Source organism: Cardiocondyla obscurior, linkage group LG05 (genome assembly GCF_019399895.1).
Source record: "Cardiocondyla obscurior isolate alpha-2009 linkage group LG05, Cobs3.1, whole genome shotgun sequence".
NCBI classification, from domain to species: Eukaryota; Metazoa; Arthropoda; class Insecta; order Hymenoptera; family Formicidae; genus Cardiocondyla; species Cardiocondyla obscurior.
This window is the reverse complement of record NC_091868.1, coordinates 7395782-7422498: the sequence shown is the minus strand read 5'-3', so window position 1 is coordinate 7422498 and position 26717 is coordinate 7395782. Positions and strand designations below refer to the sequence as shown.

Genomic DNA, 26717 nt, shown 5'->3' with positions numbered 1-26717 from the left:
ATCCGACATGGGGAAAAAAAAAAGAACTTAACGATAACAACAACGCATATCTTTTCGATTCGCTGTTGTCTTTCGGTTTATACATTTTTAGCGTCTCTTTACGATTCGCCCGATAAAAAAGCAAATCAAGGGAGGACCGTTTTACAAGCGTACGCGTGATTTCGAGATTTATGCGCGGATAACGTTCACCAGGCATCGACGTAAAAATCGCGTCGCCGCCGTGCGCGTGTCATTAAGAGAACAGACATCCAGAAAAGGCTGAAATTTAACGAGCTTCTCGGAAGGATCCGCGGTCTGGATGCAATTCGCTCGCGTGTCTCGTCTCTATCTCTCTCTCTTCTCTGCCCTTTCCCTCGTCCATTCTCTCTCTCTCTCTTTCTCCCGGCTCGTGCCAGACGTTTGTAACGAGACTCATTTGGTGGCCAATGGCGTGGCGGTATGGTGGACGTGGCCATGCCCAGCGACCAATAGAACCGCGTGTCATACAGCTGTCAGATAAGCTACGCCTCTTTGCAATCTGCACCACGTCGCGCATGACGCGGTCGGTTCCTCTCGCCAACACGCTGCAACGCCAGTCTCTTCTGGTGCGCTCGTGAGGAGAGTGTGTGTCTCTCTCACGCGGCAGCGAGAGAGACAGAACGGCCCCATTGATCCGCCGCCACTCAAGCTTCGGCCGACCAGCGTGATCCAGATCACGATCGCCAAATCGAAATCACTCTGGAGAACGGATCCGGTCCGGTGTGCGTCAAGTGAGGCCGCGTTTGCGTGAGCTCCCGTAGTGGTATCCTGACTTTCTCAAGTGCAATTGATCGATACTGTTGTTTCGGTGACCGAGCCATCGCGAACGTGCACATCTCGCTCGGAACGACGTGATCTCCATCGAAAAGATCGACCCGCACGTTCCCTCATGGATCGGGTACTCGGTTCACGCCAAGGCTCTTGATCAATCGCTGGCGAATCCCACGCGGTTCAGAAAATGCAGCGGCCGTCGAGACTCGTTGCTTCGTCGCGTCGTCAAGAAGAGTGAAGAGAAGCGTCGTTTTCGTCACGCGGGACAGAGCCATCGTTAGAAACAACGAGTGCGCGGAGAGCCTGTGGAAATTCGTAGGTGGAAAACGGTCTGGTGACATTTTCGAGGAGAGTGTATCGTCGACGAGCGGCACCCGATGGGGTTCAAGGAGAGCGAGGGAGACGCTCGTTAAGGCGCCTCTAATAATAGCGACGCGCTCGCGAGTGTACCAAGCGGTCTATAAATACGATCGCTGGCCCCGTGGAAATACGAGCCCGTGGATTTCACGGTGCAACCTGTGCGCCGGCAGTGAGAACGAAACGGGAGGATAGAGCGGCGAGTCGCAAGAGCCAACGTTGCGAACACCCGGACGAGATCCGCACCGCGAGTTATTTCGTCGGAAGTGTTCCCTCACGGAAGTGATTTAACGGCCGCGCGAATCCCACGAGCGTTTCCAGGAATGGTCGCGAGCCGAGACTCGACGTAGGCAAAGTGAGGAGTCATCGCCCGGATTAATTCAACTTCTCGTCCGACTATCAATTCGAAATCCATTCGTTTAACCGGAGAGGAGCCCGCCTCGCCGGATTCTTTTCAACCGCGACATTCGCCGGTCAAGTGGCGCAGTCCAAAAATATATCGTGAGATTTTTCACGCGATCGGACCAACGTCCAGGCACGACATTGCGAACCGATGAATATCTCGAAAAGACGTCCCATCAACCCGGCATTATTATCGACAGCTCGTCGAACGGAATGTAAAAGACCACGCAGTGCTTTCTTACCTTCAGCTTCGCGCGTAGTGCAACATTTACTGCATTATTTAAGCTAATCGAATTTGAATAATGGTTCGATCGACGATTACGACGAATAATATCGCGCGGACGAGTGTTTGAGGAACGCCGAGTGTAATTAAGAACGCGTTAAACAGTTTTGAGAAGTATAAGATTTATTTCGTATTGAAAAAAGAGAGTCCGATCAAAGTGGACTCGCGTCGAGTCAAGAGACGCCCGCGGCTTCCCTCCTTTAGCGGCAGCTGCAAGGATTCCGGCTTGTCGCGTGATGCCGTCGCTCGGACGTGCCGAAGATCCCCAGTGATCCCGCGCAGAGTTTACCCCCGCGGGAAGATGAGCGGCGAGTGAGAGGATTCCCTTTCGCGTAGCGTCGGCTCGGAGGGCCCGTGAACCGTGAGCGTCGACGAGGTCGATCGCGGTCGCGAAGCAGAGTAGGACGATCGTCTCGGAACGGTGGAGGGCAGCGGTGCTGTGCGGGGGGTCGTCGTGGACCCCGGAGATGACGCAACCATGATGGCCTACGGGGGCACTGCTGGTAACGGGGGCGCGATGGGTCCATCGTCCGCCGGCGCGACCGGTGCGGACGTCCTGGGTACCGCCACCGGGGACTACAGCCCCCAGAGCACACCCACGCCTTTGACTGGACACTCAACGACGCCCGGCACGGTGGAGAACGCGTACACCCCCGGTACCACCGGAGCGGCGAGCTACAGTCCGCAGGACAGCCCGGCGAGCTCCGCCGGAGGCAGCGGTAACGGCCAGCTGCCGAGTTTCGGCTTCACGCAGGAACAAGTCGCGTGCGTCTGCGAGGTAAGTCGTGTGGCCGCCGATCCCATGGCGCTTCTCCGGCAAGAGACACGAAAAAAAGCGTATCCGCGCGATATATTACATGTACATCCCGGCTAATTTGTTACAAGATCGTCGCCGAAATTTCGGCGTTGGCAATCCTTGCAGTTTCGGAGAATGATTTTTTTATAATTGGTCCTCAAAAATATCTTACGGATTTATAAGCATTATTATTTCTAGCGCCAATTCGTCTTGTTTTGTAATATATGTGTATAATAGATTTAAGTCCGACGCTGATTCGTGTCCCTTGTTAGAGAATTTTTAGTGGCATATTTGTGCGCACGCTGCATTCAGCTGCAATTCAGTACTGTGCGTCGCGTTTACAGAAAACACGCAGTCCATTTTAATCGAAATCTAAATGTAACATCATGATAGCGTTGCTGGGTGAATGTTACATTTAGTCGCGCGATAATGAGTAGCACAATTCATCGGTGAATTAAATTATTTTGTGGCGAACTTCTTGCGCCCCGCGAAATAAGAGAAAACAACGTTGATCTCGTCATGTAATTACATTCGGAAAATGTACAAGGACTGACGAGAAATTAACGCACAGCTGATAATGAATTGCTGATGAAGAATTTTGCCAGCATTCACTGCACTTTGTCTGGCGAGTAAAACTGACGTACGGTTTTTAATTTCTTTATTGAAACGCGATATTGTTAAATTCTGTCATTAATTAAAACTAAATTATATAAAACTAAAAGCTTTTAATATGCCGGTTTCTACTCAAAATCAATCGTTGTGCTGCCGCACTTTAAAACGTAGAAACGGTGAAGATCTACATTCCGATGACGAAACTGCCGCCGCATTGATGCGGCCGTTACATCGCCGACAATGTGCAGCGTTATGCGCCAAGATACCGCTTGCATGTCACCCGCTTAATGGAATTTGCACGATTTTACTGTAACCGTAAATTGTTTTGCGCGCGACGTTTACGTCTCTCATATCGAACGTCCCACATGCTAACTCGTCCTCCTGTTTGAGATAAAGAAGAAGCGAAAATAAAAAAAATAAAAAAAAAGAGAGAGAGAAGAGGCGATTTCTTCTACGTTTGGCAAAAGGTTCCGCCGATTTTTCCGCAGCGCAGTGCTTAATTTAATTCTCTTATTTTTACTTGTGTCACGTAGGCGTATTGGCCACGTGAATATTAAGAATTAATATCTATACTTTATGCGGCACGGAAGATGAAAATATTCGCAAACGATTGAAACGTGCGGCGATAGGGCACACGTAATGTAATGTAAGAGATAACGAGCGAGAAGATGGGCTTGCCAAACGCGGAAGTAATCGGCCGTAGATTACATCGCTGCACGACGCGTTCTTGCACGTGCATATCCCTGCGCTGGCGCTATAATTATGCGGCTAGACTTTAACTCCTTGCCCACGTCGCACAGACAATTATGGCGCTAAAATTTCTGCGACGGGAGAGTGGCCCTCTGGTTACACGTCAATCCTGCCTCGCGACAATCGAGGCCCGCGATCGCGTTATCAATTTGTTCAAAAAATATTGCGATTGTTGCCATACGCTGTGACACGTGGGCGCTAGTTGTCTTGTATCATTCGAAGTGCCCGTAACAGTTCCCCTTTCAAAGCATAAATAAAATCGATGTGTTGCACCGGGTATGCCGGACCGATCCATTTCTTATTCAAATCGACCGAGTAAAAAGGAAAATAGGAATGGCTCTTAAATCAGATTTAAATTATTCTAGAACATCGACTCACGGCCCAAGTTTAGCAGCTTGGTCTGATATATTGAATCATTATCTAATTTTTGAATTCTTAACTTTAATTTAGATATTTTTTCTTAACTATTTTATTTTCTAATTTTAATCATTTTTAATATTTATTTGCTATGCATTAAACGTGTCTTTATTTTGAATTAAATTTATTAATTACTTGGTATAGTTATTTGTATGTATGTATATACGGAATACATACATTTATTTAAAATTCAGCGAAAAAATTAAAATAGATGGAATTTTTTTTATTATTACATTATTACGTGAAGAGAAAGAAAAAAAAATCAAAGTAATTGCCGGGGTATTGTACGTCTGAATCGTCCTGTTCTAAAATGTAATAAGGAAAACTCGGGTAACAACGATCCTTCTAATCGACACCTACGTCGTTGACAGCTAATCCGATTTCAAGATCTGTGTCATATGTTTTTCCCGCTCGGGTGACGTAACACTCATTCCTCGTTATGCCACGCGATGAGATTAATCGGCCGTATCGCGGGAAAATTCGGCGACGTCCGGCGACGACAGCGAGCCGACAAAGATGACAGGTGTACAGAGTTCGTATTGCCAATTAAGCGATCATCCGTCCGCGTACGAATTGCAACGTCTTAATTTCGTGTCGGTGCTTAATAATTAATTTCGTGCATTAGAGGAATGTTACTCCCTCGTCGACTTTCCTTAAGAAAGCGAAAAATCTCGAGGTTTCACTTAACGTATGAAATTGAACGCGAAAATGAATACGTAATTCAAGGTGATTATTTTTACAATTTTAAAAATGTTGAGGGGGAAAAAGGATATAAATGACCAGAACGGAAGATTTGCGCGATGAGAGCAGTAATTAGAGTCAATTGACTATATTTAGACCGCCATAGATTTTGTATTGCAATAAAATTTACACGTGCTGGTAACGTATCGATCTTACGACGGTATCGCGCTTTTAGCAAATCGGTTATCTGTAAATTAAAGATACGTAATACCGCGATATCTAGACTTGGCAATATATGGCTCGTGATATCGAATAAATGTCAGTGACGTAAAGCAGACATGTGCGGATACCGGCAAATAGGATAGCTCATTTCTCAAACGGAATCCACGGTGGTTAATTACGTCAACAGGAGAAACGCGCGGGGGCACGACACAGTATCGCGCCGATAAAACGAACTGAAGTAAACGACGAAATAAAATTGATGTGTAGTTCCACTTGGGATCGTGTTACGCGATCGTTTAAGTTCATTAATAGTCGTTTCGAGAAATTATACCGACGTTAAACGTCAATGATGTCTACTGTAATTTTGCGCGCCGTTATTAGATTTTCTCTTCATTATGCGTTAGTCCAACGTGGTGTTTCTTTTATCGAAAGTTATCGGCTGAAAGAGGTGAATATGAGACATATACAAGATACACTAGAATAAGAGGAGACCCGGGATGAGTTTTGCCGACTAACAGTGTGCCCCCCCTGTCTATCGTCTTCAAGGCGATGGTGTCGAATGTCCAGGTTCTTCAGCAGGCCGGCTCCGTGGAGAGGCTCAGCCGATTTCTATGGTCTCTGCCGGCGTGCAATAGGTTACACCGGCACGAGAGCGTCCTCAAGGCCAAGGCGATCGTCGCCTTCCATCGGGGCCAATTCAAGGAGCTCTACCGGATCCTGGAGAGCCACACCTTCGCCCCGAACAATCATCCGAAGTTGCAGGCTCTCTGGCTCAAGGCCCACTACATCGAAGCTGAGAGGCTGCGCGGAAGGCCTCTCGGCGCAGTTGGTTAGTAAGAACCTTTTTTAACCGTTCCCTTTTTTTTCTTTCCGCGTTTGCGATATTAACGTGCCGTATATACGTCTGCAGATAGTAAAGCCGGTAAGAATTACCTATTTCGCGAGTGCAAATTTTACCGCGCAGTTGTTATCGCGCGCGCAATTAAGTTCAAGCCTAATGAGCGGTATAGACTTGGCCCGATTTTACTCGCGCGATCTTATTCGCAAACGTCGGACGCGAAGCCGACGGCGTCGACGTCGTCGTCGTCGTCGTCGTCGTTGCACTCGGCCCAGAAACCAAATCCGTCCCCGAAAAAGAGAAGCTAGAAACAAAGCGTGCCTCTGTGTGCGGCGCACGCTTGGAGAATCGACGCGCGTAATAGCACCACTCCGCCGCTTCCTCTTCCGTTTTTCCAGGCGTCGCGAGTCGGCGTTTGCGGTGAGATTCTCACTCGCTGGGCTGCCGATAAACGTTTGTTTTCGAGGCCGTTAAATGGGCATATTTAAAGAACAGCCTCACGCGATAGTATTTGTTTCGACGGTACCGCAATCTTGAGATTACTGTGACGCCTTCGAAATTTTATTTTCGTTTAATGCCTTCTTTGAGAGATAAAGAGCGAGAAAACGATACTTTTATTTACAAAGTGGTTCGTCTTTCACTTTGCAGGGAAGTACCGGGTACGTCGTAAGTTCCCTTTGCCGCGCACGATTTGGGACGGCGAGGAGACGTCTTACTGCTTCAAGGAGAAGTCGAGGAGCGTCCTGAGGGATTGGTACGCCACCAATCCGTATCCGTCGCCGCGCGAGAAGCGAGAGTTGGCGGAGAGCACCGGCCTCACCACCACGCAGGTCAGCAATTGGTTCAAAAACAGGAGACAGAGAGACCGCGCCGCCGAGCACAGGTGAGTTTTTTTTTTTTTTTTTACTTCAAAGACCTCCTTAGCCAATTGAAATATCAGACACGTGCTTCGATAGAAGAGAAACATTTACAAATTTAATGTAGCAGAAATATTGTAGCTGCCGAATTGGGTCATCGGGAAAAGTATCAATTTTCTCTCTATTAACGCTAAAAATCAATGTTAAACCATTATTAATTAAATATTTTATTAAACGTATTAAACGTATTAAAATATGTTGAGCTCTACATTAACCGGAACGAATTAGAATCGCAAAGTTCATGAAACATTAGTACAGGCAGCAAATAAAAAGACGGTAGTTTTATCAACCGACCCGTCGCATAAATAATATCCAGCGATATTTCCACTCGCCCGACGGCATGATCGGCGGGACGTGTTAGCGTTCCTCGCGGATAGAAGCGCGCGTTCTCTCCGTAGGAGTCCCGTGTTGTTTGGAAGGTCGTTGCTCTACATCCGATTTTAGAAACGAGCAGAGGCCCCATAACTATGTACGTAACGCGACGCCTTCCGCCGCGTAGCGAGCGAGAAAGAGCATCGTGTCGCGTGCACCCTTGCACCCGCAGCCGTCCATTTCCTCGTCGAGTGAATAATAAATAAATAAGTACCAGCCGGGCCATCTGGACCGCTGACAGAGCCGATCTCTCACGGATTCTTCCGCGAAATTTAGCACTTCCCGACGGAATCGCCGCGATAATCGAAAGTGCTCGTCGGTATCCGGACCGAACCGGATACGAATCCATTACGAGGGAAGCCTTTGAACATTCCATATTCTTTAAATGTAAATTGTACGATCTAACGGTATTAACGCAGGTTTTCAAATTAAATTGCGAGCTAAGCGAATTATAATTGTAATGAATTGAGTTGAAACGTAATATTAATAAGAATAATCAATAATTGAATTGGTCGAAAATGCTTTCGTACTCGAGATCGATTTAACGAGATACATCGGTGGTAAATCAAATAAGAAAGTATTCGCGAAAATCGGCCGTAAAGCGGAGAGTAGTTAAGCGGAGAATTTTTGCGACATTAGAATAACCCGGAAGCGTAAGGTACTCTGCGGGATTTCCTGTAATTAATACGCGACGAATATGATGCCGTACGCGCGTATTCGCAAAGTTATCGGATAGGTCTGTAAGACTCGCATCGTCACTAGTGTGCCTAGGGTGATCGTGAATTCTTGGCAACGTACGTTGCTTGTATAACGCTTAATCTCGAGCGTTTAATTTTATTACAGCTACTTTTTTCGCAAGTCACGCGGAGTTTATTGAATTCAAGTATTCAATTTCTAAAGGTGTAAAATAGCAATTAAAGTTATATGCCGGTGGTTGATTATTTTGCCGCGATCCCCCCCCCCGAACGCTTGGAGACGGATGCGTTAATTCCGCCCAGCACTTTGTAGACGTGCGTGCATACCTGACCTCCTGCCTCTGTCTATGGGAATATACAGAAGCCATAAGAAATTCGATACGTCCCCCGTGGCATGACGTGTGTACCGATCTTGCCACGGTGGTGCTTCCCACTTCCTCCCTCGCGAGAAAACGCCGTAACCACGATTCGCATGGATCGGCCGGATTCACATATTATTCAACGAAAACTCTCTTCGTTAAATTAACGGTGCAATCAATTATGATTAGCAAAAAATTAATTTTTTTTTATAATAATAATAATAATATTAATAATAAACGCATATAATTATTCAGCTATTTAACGTGCACGCAGTTGGAAATTAAGTGAATATCTCGAGTACGTAGGGGCGGCGTTCCCGACAAGCCCCTCGGGATAGGGGCGTCTCGTGGGCGTCTGTGGCAGACAAAAAACGTCAAATACAGGGGACTATAGTCCTCTCCCGGGAGCTGTTATCGAACGATTTAACTACCAGCCTTGTTTCGATACGACATAACGCGCACGCTCAATAGAGCGCATACTGCCCGAAAAAAATAAGGGCAAAATAAATTTCAAGAGATAACTTAAATTATCGGCGCCGCGGTGTTTGACGGAGCTCGCCGTCAAATAATCGTTGAGAGAGAACGGGTTAACATTAAATGCAAACTCCAACGCGTAATAGAAATTAAACGCGCGACGATTTAAATATATAACGATGTCCGATAATGATTATAATAATAACAGGGAATCGCCATTAGATCGTAATCCAATTTTCGCTGACTTGCCGCTCCTTTTTCGCGCCCAATGTCTGCGTAGCGATTTATGTAGTAAGATAATGACTGCGTGCGCTCTCGAATCGTAACGGTCGAATTAATTGGTATCGGTTGGCCATAATTATCGACACACGCCGCGCGGAGCGGCGCAGCCGGGCGGAAGTGTACGAGAGCCAAATCGCGCGGAAGATAAGACCGATCTAAACACGATGGATTCTCGAAACGCCCATTATATCCATTTAACCCTTATAAGCCGCTCTCTTTCTCTCTTTCTCTTTCTCTCTCTTTTCTTCCTGACGTAACGAACTTTAAACAATGAGACGTCAATCGAGATAAAATCCCGTGGTATATCGCCATTGTTTTGCATACCGAAATAAAAATCGGGGCCGAGCCCGATAAGACGGGACAGCGGCTGAAGAAGGGCAGACCTCGCCGGCTGTAATCAGCGTCGGATTATTTGCGTCGGTCGATGCGCGCAGACACAAAGTCGTCAGCTATTCAGTCGCGCCGAAATGCATCCGTTGCACTTTAAGAGAAACGCACGACGATGATGATGAGGACGATGACGACGACGGAGCACGTCAACGACGACACGTAACGGAACTGCTGTTCTCGGTACCGGTGTCCGATGACAACGGAACGTGCGTGTGTCGCCCAAACGCGAGATAACGCGCAATGATGCTGATTAAGATGATCGGCGACGGCGCCGGATGATCCGTCCCGTCCCCGTTGCTTCTCGAAATTTTCCGACGGTGCGTGCGGTGTCGCGTTGCAGCATCGCGAGGGAGATGAATCTCCGGTGGCCACTTTAGCCCTGGCCGATAGCTTCGGTCGTTGGGGGAAAGTAATATAAATAATAAGCAAGCGCAGATTTGATCGAACGAGTCGGCCTCCTCCTTCAACGCAAATTACTCGGATTTTCCTCTCGAGCGACGAGAGGTTGACGAGGGCTGTTGACAGGCGCGTTTTCGCGACGCGATATACAAATAAAAAAGGAAAAAAAAAAAAAAAAATGTACCGTAGTTGCAACGTTTTCGACAACGCCGTGTTACGTCCCGAGAAACATCGGTCAGTCGGCTCTTTTCATTCAAATATCGAAACTCTATCACTCGGCTTGGAAAATAAAAGCTATATGTTTCGTAGCTGCGTGCCCTTTTTCGTGCGCTCCGTTGTGTATATGCGTGACACTTAAAACGCATCGATTTCGATCATCGTCCGAATGATAAACAATAGAGACGGAGGTGGCGGAGCGGGATGAACGGGGATATGGCCGGTGCATCCCGCGAGTGCATTGTGCCTTCATTCTTCGCAGTCAAAAATAAACCTCCGACCGCACGCGCTGGTCGCGCTGTATATTTTGCTTCTTTTTTCCTCTCTTTCTCGCTCTCTCTCTCTCTTTCTCTCTTTGTGCGAGAGCGACCGTGCTTGTATACGGCGTTTAAAACGTCTTTATTATCGTCGCGCGCTAGTCCCGCGGGTAGAAAGAGTCACGACGTGATTCCGGTCCCAGAAGGGACGCGAGCGATAGGCTGAGAGCAACATTATGCCGTCAGAAATAAAAACTGAGACACACAGGCATCTCGTAATCGCCGACTTATGATACCTCGAATTTATTATTCTTTAGTCGAATGATTTTTTAATCGCTAATCCTTATCGATAATAAAATAATCAAAGGCTTTGATGGCCTGAGGATTTATTTCGGTCTTGTATAAGATTTTACTCGTGGGGTTGGATTTTGAGATGTACAGCTCGTAAGGTGTGAAAATCAAGAGCGCGGGAAATAATTTTTCCGGCAACAGTATCTCGTCGGCGATAGAAGGAGGCCGCGGAGTCGTTTCTATCGCGGGTTTGCCGTTTCGCCGGCTTTCACGATGGATCGAAGGGCTACATCACGCTGGCAGAAGCCAGTAATGGCTTCGTCGTTGTTCTCCAGTGTCAACAAAACATTGCTAATGTACCAACCCTCGAACCCTCGCCCTCGCTCTCGCCTACGTCCTCGCTCGTCCCCTTCATCCGACAGCGCGCAGGGGAGAAAAATGGAGGGAGAGGACGTTATTTCCAGCCGGCCGACAATCTTATCCTGTGCGATCGATTTGTTGTTAAAATTTAAGTCGCTTCTCCCGGACCGATCTAATCGATGACTGTCGTCGGCGCTGACCTCGATTCGATCGGTCGATCGCGTTATAAAATATAGAAATTTCATGAAATTTTAGATTTACATTCCCGAAGGAATTAACGTTGTCGCGAGCCCGCACAATTGTACACGCAAATTATAATATAGTTCTTCAGCCGCAGAGAATACCTTTCTTCCACCGTTGCTCGACAATTTATCCATTTATTTGTTTTCTTTTTCTTTTTATACGTTTAGTCAGATATTTAATGACTTCGTAGCAATACTTTCAGCTTCCTTTTTTACAATCAGCGACGACGATAAATCTCACGAGTTTATTAAGACCTAATCCGATGTGAAAAGAGACGTCTATTCCAGATTAATAATTAAACTATAAACACGCTCCATGCTCATTGCTTGGAAACTACTGGCAGCGAGATTAACGTCTCTCTCATTTGTCGGCCGTCAGAGATTGTCCACTTTAGATTAGATTAGATTAGGGACGGACGTTTTATTCGCGCCGCATAAGCGAAACACATGCGCTCGGCTGCTCACCGGGTTTGTTTGTGGCGACGTTTTATCAGGCGACGTGTGCGGTTCTCTCTCTCTTTCTCTCTTCTAACATTTTCTACGAACCGGACTCGATGATCTGCCGTATCACCGTCGTAAAACTTTGCGCGTGAACAAAGAAGGGCAGCTCAGCGGATCGAGCGAGGCGTGTATATTTCAGAAATGACAACTGTTGCAAAGTCACGTACGGAAGTCATATGTATAAAAGACTAATCAGGGTAACTCCGAATATTAAATGTGGCATTGGGCCGAGTTTGGATATATCCATTTGTCTAAAATAAATCTACGTATTTGCTCGCGTGCCCGTGAAAATATGAAAATCTTAAAACATTACGAAATAAATGTAGACACAAATTAATTTTTTTTTTTTTTTTAATTTTTATTTCTCTTTTAAACATTTAACAAATTAGACAGAAATTAAATTAATAATTTCTGCAAAAGATATTTTTAGCACGAAACTTTTAAAAGCATTTTATGTTACTATAATAATCATAAAGCCGGGGGAAAAAAAAGATTAAGTTTCAATAACCCCGGTGCATTTATTACGTAATGGTGTAAAAATACATATCTATAACGTCGAAAAACTTTTTGCAAAGTTACGCAGTAATATGGAATAAAAATGGAATGCGATACGCAATTACGATTTTATGTTTAATATTGCTAACATATTTTTCACCTGATTGAACAATACGCGTACCTTTTATTAAACCTTTTATGAATATTAAATATTAAATTTTCAATCATTATTTTTACTACTCGTTCAGTGCTGCGCAAAATTTAATTTAAAAAAAAAAAAAAAGAATTTTTTTTCTTTTTTTTTTTACATTACTTCAATTAATGTCGATTAATTTATCTTACTCGCAGTTTGATAGCATTAATATTTCAAATTAACTTTCTAAAACTATTTCCGGCTACGTATAAATATTTTGTCTAAATATACGGTATTTATATATAATGATACACACGTTACGTCTGCATTCCCGATCTTTAAGGCGGAAGATAAGTTCGTGCTTGGATTTTCATACTTGATCAAATTTCAGACAATTTCGATTGCCCGGCAGTTGATTAACCGCGAGTATCGATTCGCAGACAAGAAGGAAGGGAGGAAGAGGGTTAAAAATAATCGAAGTGCCGGGTTTTCTGGAAGGGACAGTGTACTTTCGCCGGATGTGGAATGAGACAGATGGGGAAGTCAGCGTCGAGAGGGCGGTAACGGCCGCGGGGGTGGTCGGTAAGGGTTAGAGACAGAGAGATGGCTGCGCCAATATTGACTCCTTCTGAAAAGCAGAGACTCGTCGGTGACACAAAGAGGGTGGCGCTACTTTACCTCGCCCTTCGCACACTCGGTACGCCCTACGTAGGTACTTTCGATATGGCGTCCGACTGGCTAACTTTGACGATTGCCGCTGTTAATCACTCGAGAACGCGAGGTACCATCGAAATAGATTCTTCGTTTTGAATCTGCCATTTCGACGTATATAAATTAAAACTAAAAAAGAAATTTTTTTCAAGAAAAACTCGAAGTATTTGGAGCAACAGTTTTCCTCTTCATTAAATTTATAATTTAATTAAATCTTTTGTTCTTTACTCTAAAATTCACGAGGTATATGTATATTTTAAACAATCGATCCTTTAATATTCGATTTGATAAAACACCTAATAATGAATACGGCATACATAATTTATCTTATTAATATGAACCCCTGTCTATTTCTTGTTCATTATACGGGTGTAGGTTTTCGAACATTAAACTGTGTTAAGCGTATTTAATATATTAAAAACCCGCTCGTTTATCTTCTTAACTCATTTGTATTCGATAATATTTTGTTCATCTTTGCCGCTTTCGAAAGAAATACTTAAATTATAATATTTCGGAGTTATGAATTATCCGGCGAAAGTCTTGATTGACGGCGCGATATATCGTGCACGTTCGAAGGTGCGCTCATCAATATTGCTCTTCTCGCAAATAACGTGAGCTGCCGCGCGAATATTCGCATGCGAATAAAGATGCTTTCGGGTCAAGCGGAAGGAGAGACACTCGTTCAAATCGTAGCGCCGACGTGGCCCCGAAATAGCCGCGAATACTGGTACCATTCCCCGGTTTACGGTTACAGCGGACACGGTGTCTGGGCAGCGCGCTGCCCATGTCTGTAACCAGAGAACTCGCCTCGACGCCGTGTGTCGCAGCCGCTACCGCCGTATCCGCTTCCAAGCCCCGGACTCTAAATGTCAAATCTTTCACGTTAATTAATCCAACACACACACACACACACATACGTTAAGCACTGCATTATGTCGTAATTAAAGCGACGAATTGCGCTACAAGCTGTCGCGATCTTATTCTTAAGCGCGGAGGAAAGAGGAGAACTGTCGAGCTCTGCTTCGTTAAATTGACAGCGTTTTCTATAACGAGAAAACGTTAAATTCATCAACTACATTTACGTCGTTAAGGATAATGCGCGATGATACTTTCAAAATCTCTACATAGTTTTGTCAGAATTTTCCGTCGCATATCTACGTCGATGCTACTCGATTTAAGCTCGCTTCTACCGCGTGCAGTCCCGCGTTCGCTTATATTTCTGCATCGAGTTCGGTCTTGTTGTGCAACCAGGCGTCCCGAAAAACCGCGTGAGAGACGCGAGACGGACAAGCTCAAGGAAATCGCTCAGACGTTCGACGAGCGATTTTCCACAGAGACGCGTCACTTCCGTGTGACATTCGCAAGCACGAATTGGGCGCGGCTCAACCTCGCCAAGGCCGAAGCCGCTCTTGGCTTATGCAATTTGAAAGCGCGTTAATTTTTTTTTCTGAACGTTTCTCGACACTGCTAAAAAAATACATGTGTACATATACATTTGCTATACTTCCGTATTAAAGGCCCGTATTCGAGACATGTTTATTTTTACACATTCTACATTTCTATCTAAGCCGACTTTTTGAAACGTTTAGAAAGACTTCTTCATATTTACTCTACTCTCGGCTTAAACAGCAGACTTAATAATTATCCATTCTAGTTGTAATTCTATCGTAAGAAATATGAGAAATAAGTTCCGAGAAATATTTTTATCGCATATCATTACGCATACAGTCACGTACGCGGTTTCGTTATTAATCTTCAGTAGCTGTATGTATATTAAGCATGATTTATTTTTCAAAATGCATCTAATAATTTCTTGTCGCTTTCTTTCGCTATTATTTTTTTTATTTATAAATTTTTTCATTGTAATACGTTGCTCCGCGTGTTTTGATCCGACGCTTTTCCGGTTCTAAAGGGGTAGGTATTCTCGTCAGAGGTACCTCGGTTTATCTACTCCGCCATGTCCCTTCGCGCTGATTTCCTCCCCACCAGGAGTTTTGTGCGTGTACTGGACACACGCACGTTGCATTCTGGGAACGCGTGCATGAATGAATGCCCCTCTGTCCCCCACGATCCCGAACGAGAGGAAAAGACCGGGGGGGAATCACGGAAGCACGGGGACAGAGGAGAGCTGAGCGGCAGCTCGTTCGCTTTCGACGGGCGAACGCGAGGTCGAGGCGGGCCCTTTTGGCCCTTACGTGCCCATATGTGGACCCTTCCCGCGAGCTGTCAGATTTGACATGGTCTTCTTCAAAGCGGTTTTCACGAAGCGGGCCCCCTATCCCGCCTTTTTTCGTCCCCAAAAATGGCTGAGAAGATCCAACATGGCTGGGGTACGCCTTTCCTCCGTCTCTTTCCTCCTCTCGCGTGTTTTTCTTCCTCCCCTTCTCCTCTCCTCTCTCTTTTTTTTTTTTTTTTCCATTGCGGAGAAAGAGCATTGCGCATTCAGTGGCGCCTTTCAATCTCAGACGAGTCCTTTGTGGCGGCTTGCGGTTGGGCGTTGATCCTCTTCGATCGAGGCGCGAGCATCTTTCGGTTTGTAAAAGGGAACGTACCACCATATAATCAGCTCTAATTTAAGACACATATTCAATTTGCGGCACGTATAGAAAAATTATGGATATAGGTATTTGTTAATTTCACCCCCTTTTCTCCTTTGGTTGAATAATTTTTTTTAAAAACATCCACGTCACGAATCGATCAAGTATTAAACCTGTCCTGGATATAAATCGATACTTCTAAGTCTTCATATATATAATAATTAATCCAGAGCCGCTCATTAATCCCCGACCCGTTAAGAATAAATTAATTCTTTAGGTTTCTATACATATATTTTACGCTTATAGTATATTCGAAGAATCTTAGTATAGCTAAATCGCATCCCAAAAGGGATCGGCCAGGAACACTCTTCTTTCGCGGGCGCACATTAAAAAATCTCCAGGATATTTTAAAGATCAAGGACTCGCGCTGGGTGTCCTTTTGACGCTCCTTCCGGGATTAAATCCGTTTCACGCCTTTCGTCCTGGTAATGGGACGCGCGCGGCGCGCGACATGCTGACGAAACGATGACAGAAGGATCCGGCTCGCTCGTGCGACACGGCCGCGGTATGTCGAAAACTACCGGCAGGCTTGGCGTAATCCGGATTAAAGAATCCCGAAACACCGAAAGCGTTTTAACACCGCGGCGCGCGAGGACGTCTCCTACCTGCTGGCGGATCTCGTTGATCTGCCGTAAAAAAAAAAAGCGACACCGTCTCTGATAGATTTCAGCAAGCTGAACCGGCCACTGACAACGAGACGACCCACTACGATTGACTCTCGGTGTCTGATAAAGAAAAAGAAAACGAACGCACAGAACTTTCATTTTTTTTTTTCCTTTTCTTTTCTTTTTTTTTTATTGAGTCGTCACACCGTGAAGGTTGCTCTTCCGAATGCGAATAATGTATTTTTACCAATGCGCATAAACTTCTACTTTGGTTTATTTAATTATCCTTTTTTATGATTCTTAGAATTTTATATCGAGCCAATGTTAATGTTGGATTAGACGATGGAACTTTATTCTTTATGTAAGACTTTCACAGACTTTCTAATTTAATATGTGGTTGGAGAAATACTTAATCTTAAAAATGGAGAACGCTCGTGAAAAAATTATCGGTCTCCTTGATATTTTCGTTATGGAAAAATCGATTTCGTGTATTGATAATTTATTGTTCACGTTTAATATCTGTTCGATTTAAACGATACACTTTCTTACATTTATTATACATTATAATATATCGTATATGTATAAGAAATAACGTATCTATTTCGAACAAAGTAGTAAATGAATTATTAACATGATTAAGCATTATTATCCCGTTTACCAAGGCGAGTGCCAATGCCAGAATCGAGTGCTTATTGTCGTCATTTACTAAAATTTATGAGTTATTTATTACAAGAAGATAGACGCGCCGTGTGGCTGCTCTCAAGCAAACCTGGCACAGTTTCTCGATACGCGTGTTGATTCTTCAATCTTGAATTTAGGACTCGCGCGTACGACAATTGGCAGGAAAACGCAGATTCTCTGGCACTCAGACGACGCTCTATCGTTGAACTGTGTCAAATCACGATAAGTAAAACAGCGCAGCGCGTCATTCATTATGAAAATAATTACCGTCGCGTCAGTGACTACCATTATAATTCTTCGGTGTTTATCTTTTACTTGAGAATCTTTACCGTGAAGGCTACCGTTTTGCCTTTATCACCACAAATCCTAGAGCGCACAAATAAAAAATTTTTCGCCTTCTTTTTAACGTCGGAATAATTTTTTTTTTTTTAATACAATTTCATTACTTGATTCAAAATTCAAAAATGTAAAGTCAATTTTATTTTTAGAAAGGATTTTGAGACTGCCTACGCGCGTCGCGATAGACGCCCCGTTTAATCTCACGTGGCTCGTAGCATTAAGAACCGAGCCAGACCGAAAATTGTATCGGCTATAATTCTCGGATTCTCTCGCGCTGGTGAATTTTCCGCGAAACGATCCCCTATCCGTGGCACGCGCGCGAAGAAATTCGCTCGGACGTTTCACAGAATCCGAGAAGTCCGGCAGGTAAAAGAGGCGAGAGCCGTAGTTTACAAACTCGCGCGGTGTGTACATGGTGCGCTGTCCCCTCATTATTTTAGGCCGTGGAAACTCTCCTTTCCTATCTGTTTATGGAATCAGCTGCCAGTAACTTCCTCGACGGGCTCACCTGCCGGGAGCGGTGGACCATACCCCTCGGTGGTCTCAGAAGCTCCGGGAAAATCCGCCGTTTTTTCCTCGGGACCTCCGAGGCCGACAAACGAGCCAGCCGATTTTCAATTTGCTCTACCGGCCCCCCGAGTTTGCCTTTCTGCCTTCTTCAGTGAGTTAAGTAATCTCGGAGCCAGGAGAAGCGGTCTTCTCGAGGGCGAGACGGTTGCGTGGGATTTTTGGAATGCGAAAAATAAATTCGGCGGTTACATAGGAGGAATGCTAAATTAAACTCGACCGACCTCTTGAAAAGAGGAGCTGCTACTTGACCCGCAAAAGTTTCTCCCTCGCGATCTCCGTCGTGCGTACCGAGGTCTGGCCATTTGCATGGCACTGAAAATGTATCAAGTCTTTTTGTCCCAGGCCGGGATATGCTTTTCCGGCGCGGAAAAGCGCAAGCGGGGGGAAAAAAGAAACGCCGAGGAAAAAACAAAAAAAAAAAACAAAAAAAAAAGAGGGATCTCGCTGAGAGCCCAGCTCTTGCTCTCGCACTCTGACCCCGCAAACTCGTTTCCCGAAGACGATATCGCACGCAGGCCGGAATAAAGTGCGCGACATCGCAGGGGCGACAGAGCCGATATAATCCGATTTTACGAGGCGGCCCCGGCACGCGGAAAGAACGAGAGAGACAGGAGAGAGTGGGAGATGCTATCAGGCCCCGCGCTGGTCCCAGGCGATATAAACTTAGACGCGAATTAGCGTTGCCGCGATAGCATCTCATTTCGAGGCGAGCGTGCGATCAGGAATTTATCGAGAAATTAAATTAGGAATTATGCTAATACTTCCCCCTCGTCGTTCTATATAGACGGCATCTCACCGATGTCGACCGCCATGAATGAGCGGCGGCGTCACGTTTCCCCGATTATTTATGCGTTATTTGCGCCACCCAATTAAAGGCATCATCGTATACGGCGCGCAACGTAATTTGCTGGATCGACGTGTTGCGCGACCCTTCAATTCCCGCTCCCTAGACATTACGCGGGGTACGATGATTTAAAGTGATCTAGAATTAAAATAAACAAAACGATCGCGACGGTGTCATCTAATTAAAATAGTTGCAATCTGGTTAAAGGAAGAACTGCTTGCACTCTTAATGTAACTGAAGCCACTGATCCGAACTTTATGGCACCGGTCGGCGCGAGAAAGATAACGGCCAAGGCGCGGCTAGTTTTATTAATCGGTCAGTTCGTAAATAAGATTTACTTCGAAATTCCGCGGCGACCGCCGAGATCGATTCGTCTCCATTTTTCCCGAGAGATAACGGCGACTCACGTAGGACCATTCGCAGATAGAATCTCTTCGCATTCCTGGCATTTTTTATAATCCGTGAGGTTGATCTCGGCACGGTTAACGTGACCATAAACAGAATGTCCACAATAAAATTAAAAAAAAGATCTCGCCTATTGTTCTTACGGTTAAGACGCCTGATTGGATTTAGCATATTAACGTACAAAAAAAAGGCAACAAAAAAAAAGTGAGAAACGACTTGAGAGATTATCACGAAGATAGTAAGTTGACAAATTGCACGGAGATAATTATTAATTATTCCCAGCGGGGGGTTAAATCGTTGAAGCTTCCAACATTTAAGAGATCTCGCCTTCTCTCTTCCTTTCTTTGACTCCACGTGGTCGTCGAAGAAAGAAAAAGAGAAGAGCGAGGCGTCGATCTCGAAGACGCGGAGTAAGTGTCACGGCTTCGAAATAAATGTCTTTTACACGCGATGAGTCACAAATCCTAATGAAAATAATAATACCCGAAAGATTCCGTTCTTTCGTGGCTGCGCGGCGCAACGAGGATAAATTTACTGCGCGATCTACGGACGGATAAGGCATACCTGGGGACACCTCCGTCCGGTTATAGGTTCCACCATGTAACGGGTGGCACGGAAAAGATCGTCGGCGATAGAGCTGGGTTCTACATTGTTGTTTCAATATGTCCGGAGGATCTCGTCTTTACGAAACTCCTCAACTCTCCCTCGTTCCACCGCGCGACAGAAACGAACGAATCGGGTTAAACTCTTCCGTTCTTAACAAACGCGTTTCTAGCGTTAAAGTAGCGTTAAATATTTCGAATTTCGATAAACGTGTGTTAAATGTACCTGGATTTTTCAATTTTATATTAATTTTACTCAATTAAAGGGGCTAAGAATTTCACGGCAGCGCGCGGTAAAAAGGGAGCCTTTATCAATTCTTTTCGAGGCTGTGACGAGAGTTCAAGTATCTTCCGCGGTCCCTTATCAGTGACGGTAGTTTCTTTCTCGTACTCGTACCAAAGACCGGTTCTCGGAAACACCCCGTAGACAAGTGTCGCAGCACTTGCCTTGAACGGTGCGGTATCACCGGTCTCACGTCTAAACGACTTGTAAAACAAGCGCTTAACGATTGCTGGTACCTGGTGAAGATAGACAAAGAGGAAGAGGGAAAGATCGAAAAAGACGGAGAAAGAGAGAGGTAAGGGAAGAGGTGGGCGAGAAGGGAGTTCGGACCGGGCCCGTAGGTTCCACATGCTTCGAGGAGGTCCAAGCCGCTAAAATGAGTTTACGAGACGCCAAGAGCGTCTCCCTCGCCTTCTCCTTTTCTCATACCCTTTTTTCCCCCCCCCCCGTCCCGGTCTTTCTTCCCTTTATAAGATTGTACCCTGCTTCCCCGCGCTCGCTGCCCGCCCTTAATTCACAAGTACGCTTTCGTACTTGTGGCGGAATATACCCTTTTCTCGGTACTTTATGCCCCGGCACCGCCGTTATCTTAAACGATATTATTTCGATTCCCGCGCGACGCCGATCGGCATCGTCGAGAAATTTATCCGCATGGAGTTACATTAAACGCGATGCTCGCGCCTGCGAACGCAATTAAATCGCACCCCTATGCATGGGATGTCTTTATAATGAAATGATGAAGAACGTGCCTCTAATGGAGATCAGTGATAAGCGTGTATTAATATTATATAACCTGCATCATTTTGGTGTGGCTCAGAATTAATATAGGAGCTACCGTTCTAATTATAATTATAAATTTCTGAACGGATTAATAATACCAACTCTCAACTATTTTCGTTCTTATAAATAATTAATAATGTTTTGAATTTGATAACCGTGTAATTAACATAAAAATTCTTAAATATGACACGTAATTATGTAAAAATGAGCTAACGTCGGACGTAATTTTTTTTTTATAATGTCTCAAGTTTTAAAATATTTATTTTAGATAAGAAATAGTTAAGATAAAATTAAAAACAAAATAATTAAGATAATCGACAAATTAAAAGACCGGCCAAACGTAAAACCTCGTACATGTATATAATTTGTTTAAATTTGCGTTTAATTTGTCGCCTTTCACTTGCCATTTTTTATTTATGCGTTACGCGAAACGTATATCTTCCCGAAGAAAAGCCGTTCTGTCCGTTTCTGAAAGGCAAACGCCACTTTGCGGTTTCAGTGGCCAAAGGGAGGATAAGAACCACGGCGGGGGTCTCGGAGACTCCAGCAGCGAAAGTGGCGACGAGACGAAGCGGCAATCCGGCCAGCAGCAGCAACAACAGCAGCAACAGCCGCCTTCTTGTGCGGTTCAACAGCAGCAGCAGCAACAAATGGTGGACCATCAGCAAACCTCGGGCATGTATCAGCTACCGCCACCAGCTTCCGTCTCAGTTTCGAGCCCTCACTCGTATCACCAAGGCCACGGTTCGTCCTTAAGTCACCCGCACATGCAGCACCACGACACGAGCAGCGAGAGCGGCGACGACAAGAGAAATCTCCATCATCAATTACAGCATCATCTTCAGGTCGGCGCCCATGGCGCTCACGGCTTGGTCCATCCCACCGCCACTTTGCCGCCACCACCGCCCAGCTGCGCACAACAGAAAAGTCAATTAGACTACATGCAATATTATCCGCAGGTGAGTCGACAACCTCATCTTGAACGTCTATTTCCACCTTTTTTTAAATCGCGCCCATTATTTTCGAAGTGCTCTCTTACGAGAATAAAAAAAATTTTATTCTCCTAATACGTTTTTTTAATATACATATACGTATCTGTCACTTATATATTTTTATCTTCTCTAAAAAAAAACATCTGACGATTATTGTTCGCAGGACTATTTAATCGGTACGCCGACCTCCGCGGATCTGCAGAAGTCCTTGCCGCACACGGCGACGTCTATGCAGATGGGTGCGATTGCACCTTCCATGGGCGGGCTGAGCCCGATGGGTCCTTCGACAATGCTGTCCAACACCATGCAGAGCGTCAACACCATGAACACCATGTCTATGAACGGCATGAGCATGGGCGCTTATCAAGGCATGGGCTCCATGGGGATGTCCACGTCGCACGCGAGTTACCACAGCGGCCTCGTGCTGGGCGAGTACCACTCATTGTGACCTTGGGCCCCAAGCACTCAGAGCAAGAGGAGTCAAGAGAAGACTTAATGCACATTGGCGAGGCGCTCCCGATCGATCAAGGTACCCGAGTAGCTTACCGAAATTCAGATCGTTAATCAATTATTACCGCTTAAAGAAAACTCACCTCCGAAATTCATTCAACGGAACGTCGTTAGTTGATCAAGCTTGTCGTCAGCTCGGGCCGGTGAAGGTTTATCGGTAAATCGATTAATTAATTCTTGAACGATGCAAATTTTATTTCGATCAGAAATACATTTTTTATCGCGACGATAATTTCTTGACGATCCGATAATGTCCAGATAAGCAGGGAGGAAAGCCTTCTGCGAATATATCCTTGCATCCTCCTTAACCTTTTCTCGGTGTATGTTTAGAGCGTATGAAGAGCATCAAATAGCCGTCTGTCAAATCGTTACGTTCGCTCCGGCATTCGAAACAGCTTTTTCATTCATTTAATAAAATTTATTTCAATAAGATGTATGAATGATTGTACGAGAGAGTAATATAAAATATACTGATTAAAGCTACTAAATTAAATTTTATCCAAGAATGTTACTTACGAATTCGTGAAAACTGTTTAAACGTTTTCTTGGAAAAAAAAGGAAAAAAAAGAAAAAAAAAATTTAATGTTTTACTCCATGAATATTCGTGAAAAATCAAAGGATGCCGAAGCGGCGATGACGTTTCCGAACGAAATAGCAAAAGACATATTAGCATTTTACTTTCCTAGTATATTCTCGCGGCAAGCTGGCTAGACCGGCTTGTGTTTACCACTATTTCCATAAGTAAATAACGAGCGAAAAATCTCGTCAGCTTTTCTGTCCCACCGCCCATACTTGGCGCCATACTTTTCTGATTGTTGCCCGAGCGGAGTAAATTGCACGACGAAACGTTTCCTTTTTTTTTTTTCCTCTCCTCCCCCTCCCCTTTCTTTTCTTTTTCTCGTGCGAGAATGCACGGCGCAATATGAGCGAATGCAATTTATCTCCTTGCCCTTTCCCTCATTTCATATAGATTCGAGCAGCTAATTAATTTACTGTAATCAACTATACGCTCCTCTGACACCATACGCTTTTGTGTTTAATCTGTATGTACATATGTATTATACACACGGCATTCGGCATATTATTAAGTTAATCTCGTTCTTTTTCACTGCCTACCGGGTGTTTTCGTATCGCCAGTATGAGTTACCTGATTCGGCAATAGTTGAATACTTTTGAACTTCGAGTCTGATGATTAGCATGCAGTTTATCACATTCTTTCACATTCGATAGTTTGAGTTTCTTCAATTTAATTTTCCGAAACGAGTAAATTTTTTTTATACGATGCTTCGTTATTAATTCCACATTCCATATGTGGTTTGCGTGAATCAGAAAATAATTATTAAAGGAAAGATCGTTATCACAAAAATATATTACATCAATTATTATGAATTGAAAAATGTGATATCGTGTGGCGACTTAACGTGACTGAAACCGAATGGACGTGAAGCTTTAAGAAATACCCCTAGTAGACAGTGAATGCTGTGGCAGGATAAGATAGTGCGTAAATTATCATTTATTTGCAGTTCGCAGTCTGTACATAAGTATATTTAAAGACAGTGAGAAAAAGAGAGGGAGAACGAGAATGTACGTGCGCGAAAAGAGGGAAATGCGAAGGAAAAAAAAAAAATTACGGGAGTATGACAAAGACAGAAAAGTCGAGATATCGAGACGAATTTTAAATTTAAGAAAAATACGTATATTATACCTTCCCTGATTTTTTTTTTTTTTGCTAAAAAATATATTCAAATTATCTCGTCAGCTCAACGCGATAATCTTTTTTAAATTTTTTAACGATAGTTTTGATCCTTTTCTGACGGAAGTAAAATGTAAAGTTTTGAAGACGCGCTTAATGCTTCGTTTTCTTCATTTTATCGAGAAAAACGCGTGACGCAGAGATTATTTTACCAAGGATTATAAAGTCACTTTTAAAGCGGATTCAGAGGCGCTTACGTTTATCTCCAATGTAGACTTTCCATTCGTGAGCCATCTCGCGCGCAGGTGTCCTAAATATTCCGTTAGCTACAACATTGCCTTGTAGATTCTTATCTAGGATGTCGAGGAGAGAAAGGATTTCCCTTACGAAAGAGTCCTCGGGACGAAACAGGGTAGAGAATAAGATCGAGGTGAAGAGCAAAAGAGAGGGACTGCGTGGAAAATAATAATATCTTCGATCTACGTCAGAGCCAATTGTTATTTTCGTTTTGTATCTCTCACATTTTCGATTTTTTTTTTGTCTCGACGTATTCGTTAATCTTTATAGAAATTATTCGAAGCTACGTTGGAATATTTATTCGACAATTCATAAGTGCCACATTTACGTGTTACAATAGAGAGTAATAACAGCTAATATAAAAAAAAAAAAGAAAAAAAAAGAAAGCATCAACTGTACAATAGTATGTAACGTGTTTCTTAATTAACGAAGGTACAACAGATGAATATGCATAACATTAGTATTATTTTCACGATGCAATATTTTTTTTTTTTTTTTTTTTTGACCATTTGACAGATAAGTGCGACAATTTCGTATTCTACAAACACAATAATTTCAACTGCGTTTTACGTTAGTTTTCTCAGTGCAAGGATTGAGTATTGTTTTCCAAAACAGATAAATTTATTTAGAAGATTACGTGGAAACTGTTTTAAAATACTTTGGACAACGAATGTTGCGACAACTGAATTTAATTACCAACGGGAAATGCTACCAATTTACTCTTTCGCATTTAAAACGCAGTTTAAGAGCGCCTATATGGCGCATGTTGTGTTGCACAAACCTACAGCTTCCGAATAATCGCACTTTTTTTTTATTTTTTTTTATACTCTTCCGGAAGTTGCTTTTTCACTTCATATATGAATATATTCGTCTTACACTTCCGAGGTGTTTTTCTCAGACTTAAATCGTGATCGGAATTTTCTACGAAACGAACGCTGCGATTCGACCAAAGGTAAAGAATTAATTTTTACAAATAGGGCGTTAATCGTAATTAATTCTTGCACAAATTACGCACTCGCACGCAACTCGCGCATACAGGGATAGACGGAAGGGCAAATTGAAGGAGCGAATTAATGAGAGGGGAACCGAACGCGCGCCGCAAGGACGATAATTAATGACCGTCGGTCTGGTCCTCTTCAGTTCTCATTCGTGTATTTTAGCGAACAAATCTAACGTTGCACAACTAACTGAGACGAATTGCCGAGAGTGATCGTGAGTGCGATTATTCGTGAATGTGCGTGTGTCAATGGGCGAACTGTATATGTAAGCGTATGTGTGTATGTATGTATACGTGCGGGTGTGTGTGGGCGTGTATGTGCACAGTGAGAGAAGATAGACAGAGTGATGCGCAAGTAGATATAAGTGATCATGATGTACGATCGAATTGTAATCAAGTAAAGTTGATGTTATTTAAAGTAACAAAATGTCAGTGTTGTCCGCATTCGCGCGAGATCCTTTTGCAGCATCCTAAGTTTTTTTTTCTTTTTTTTTCTTTGCTCAGTACTTAGACGCCGACGAGGTACCAAAGCTGGGTAAGTAGCGCGTCGATATTTTTTGAAGAAAATAATTTAACGCGAGGCGGATCGTTCGCCCGTCGCGAATCGGATTCGTCGGGATTGCATCGTGATTTCGGTTTCCTGACGGAAGCTGCGCTGAGATACCGCGGCGCCGAGCATAAGCGAACATCTTTCTTTCAGATTATTTTGAAAATCGACGAGAGGCAGTTAGACGGCCATAACGAAGCGCAGAAGAGCGCGATGTGAAAAAGGCAAGTGTCTGGATCGTTTTTCCCCTCGCTGTTGGCGCGGCGCGCTAACAAGTAGCCATTGTGAGCCCCGTGTCAAGATGCTACTTGACAGTATACTCTCTCGACGGACCCTCTTCAGGGTCCGCTCGCCCCCGTTCCGCCACGCCGCACAACCAGGCGTATGCCGTACGTACACACGCACGCACCGTCCGTGCTTAACTTTACGATCTCCAAAAATCCCTCGGTTCCCCGTCGCGCGCGGCTAATAGAACCGAAATTATAACAGGCCGATGAGCATGCGTCGACTGCTCTTATTCCGCCTCGCTGACGGATTCAGTAAAGCCCGTGAAGAAAAGAGAATCGAGAATCAACGCAAGGAAACCGTGAAAAATCTCATTCCGCTGGATATCTTATTTAGAACTTCTCAAAGCGACAACTTGGGTCGTTAAGAAATTAACGCGATTTATATATACTTATTTTTTTCTCGCCCCCTTTTTTCTGATTTCGATAAAATAAGTTTTATCTTTTCTT

General features: G+C 44.2%; 1 protein-coding gene across 2 annotated transcripts; it reads left to right on the top strand.

Annotated features, from left to right (window-relative positions):
- The first annotated feature begins 487 nt into the window (after nucleotides 1-487).
- On the top strand, nucleotides 488-25259 carry So (sine oculis). Of its 2 annotated transcripts, none has more exons than XM_070656304.1 (5): nucleotides 488-2609; nucleotides 5856-6138; nucleotides 6796-7030; nucleotides 21447-21906; nucleotides 22103-25259. In XM_070656304.1, the coding sequence occupies exons 1-5, from the start codon at nucleotides 2310-2312 to the stop codon at nucleotides 22385-22387; spliced, it is 1563 nt and encodes a 520-aa protein (XP_070512405.1). In that variant the 5' UTR covers nucleotides 488-2309; the 3' UTR covers nucleotides 22388-25259. The 2 variants fall into 2 exon arrangements, with proteins under 2 accessions (XP_070512405.1, XP_070512406.1); XM_070656305.1 differs by having other exon boundaries at nucleotides 489-2609; nucleotides 5877-6138.
- Nucleotides 25260-26717: the final 1458 nt, after the last annotated feature.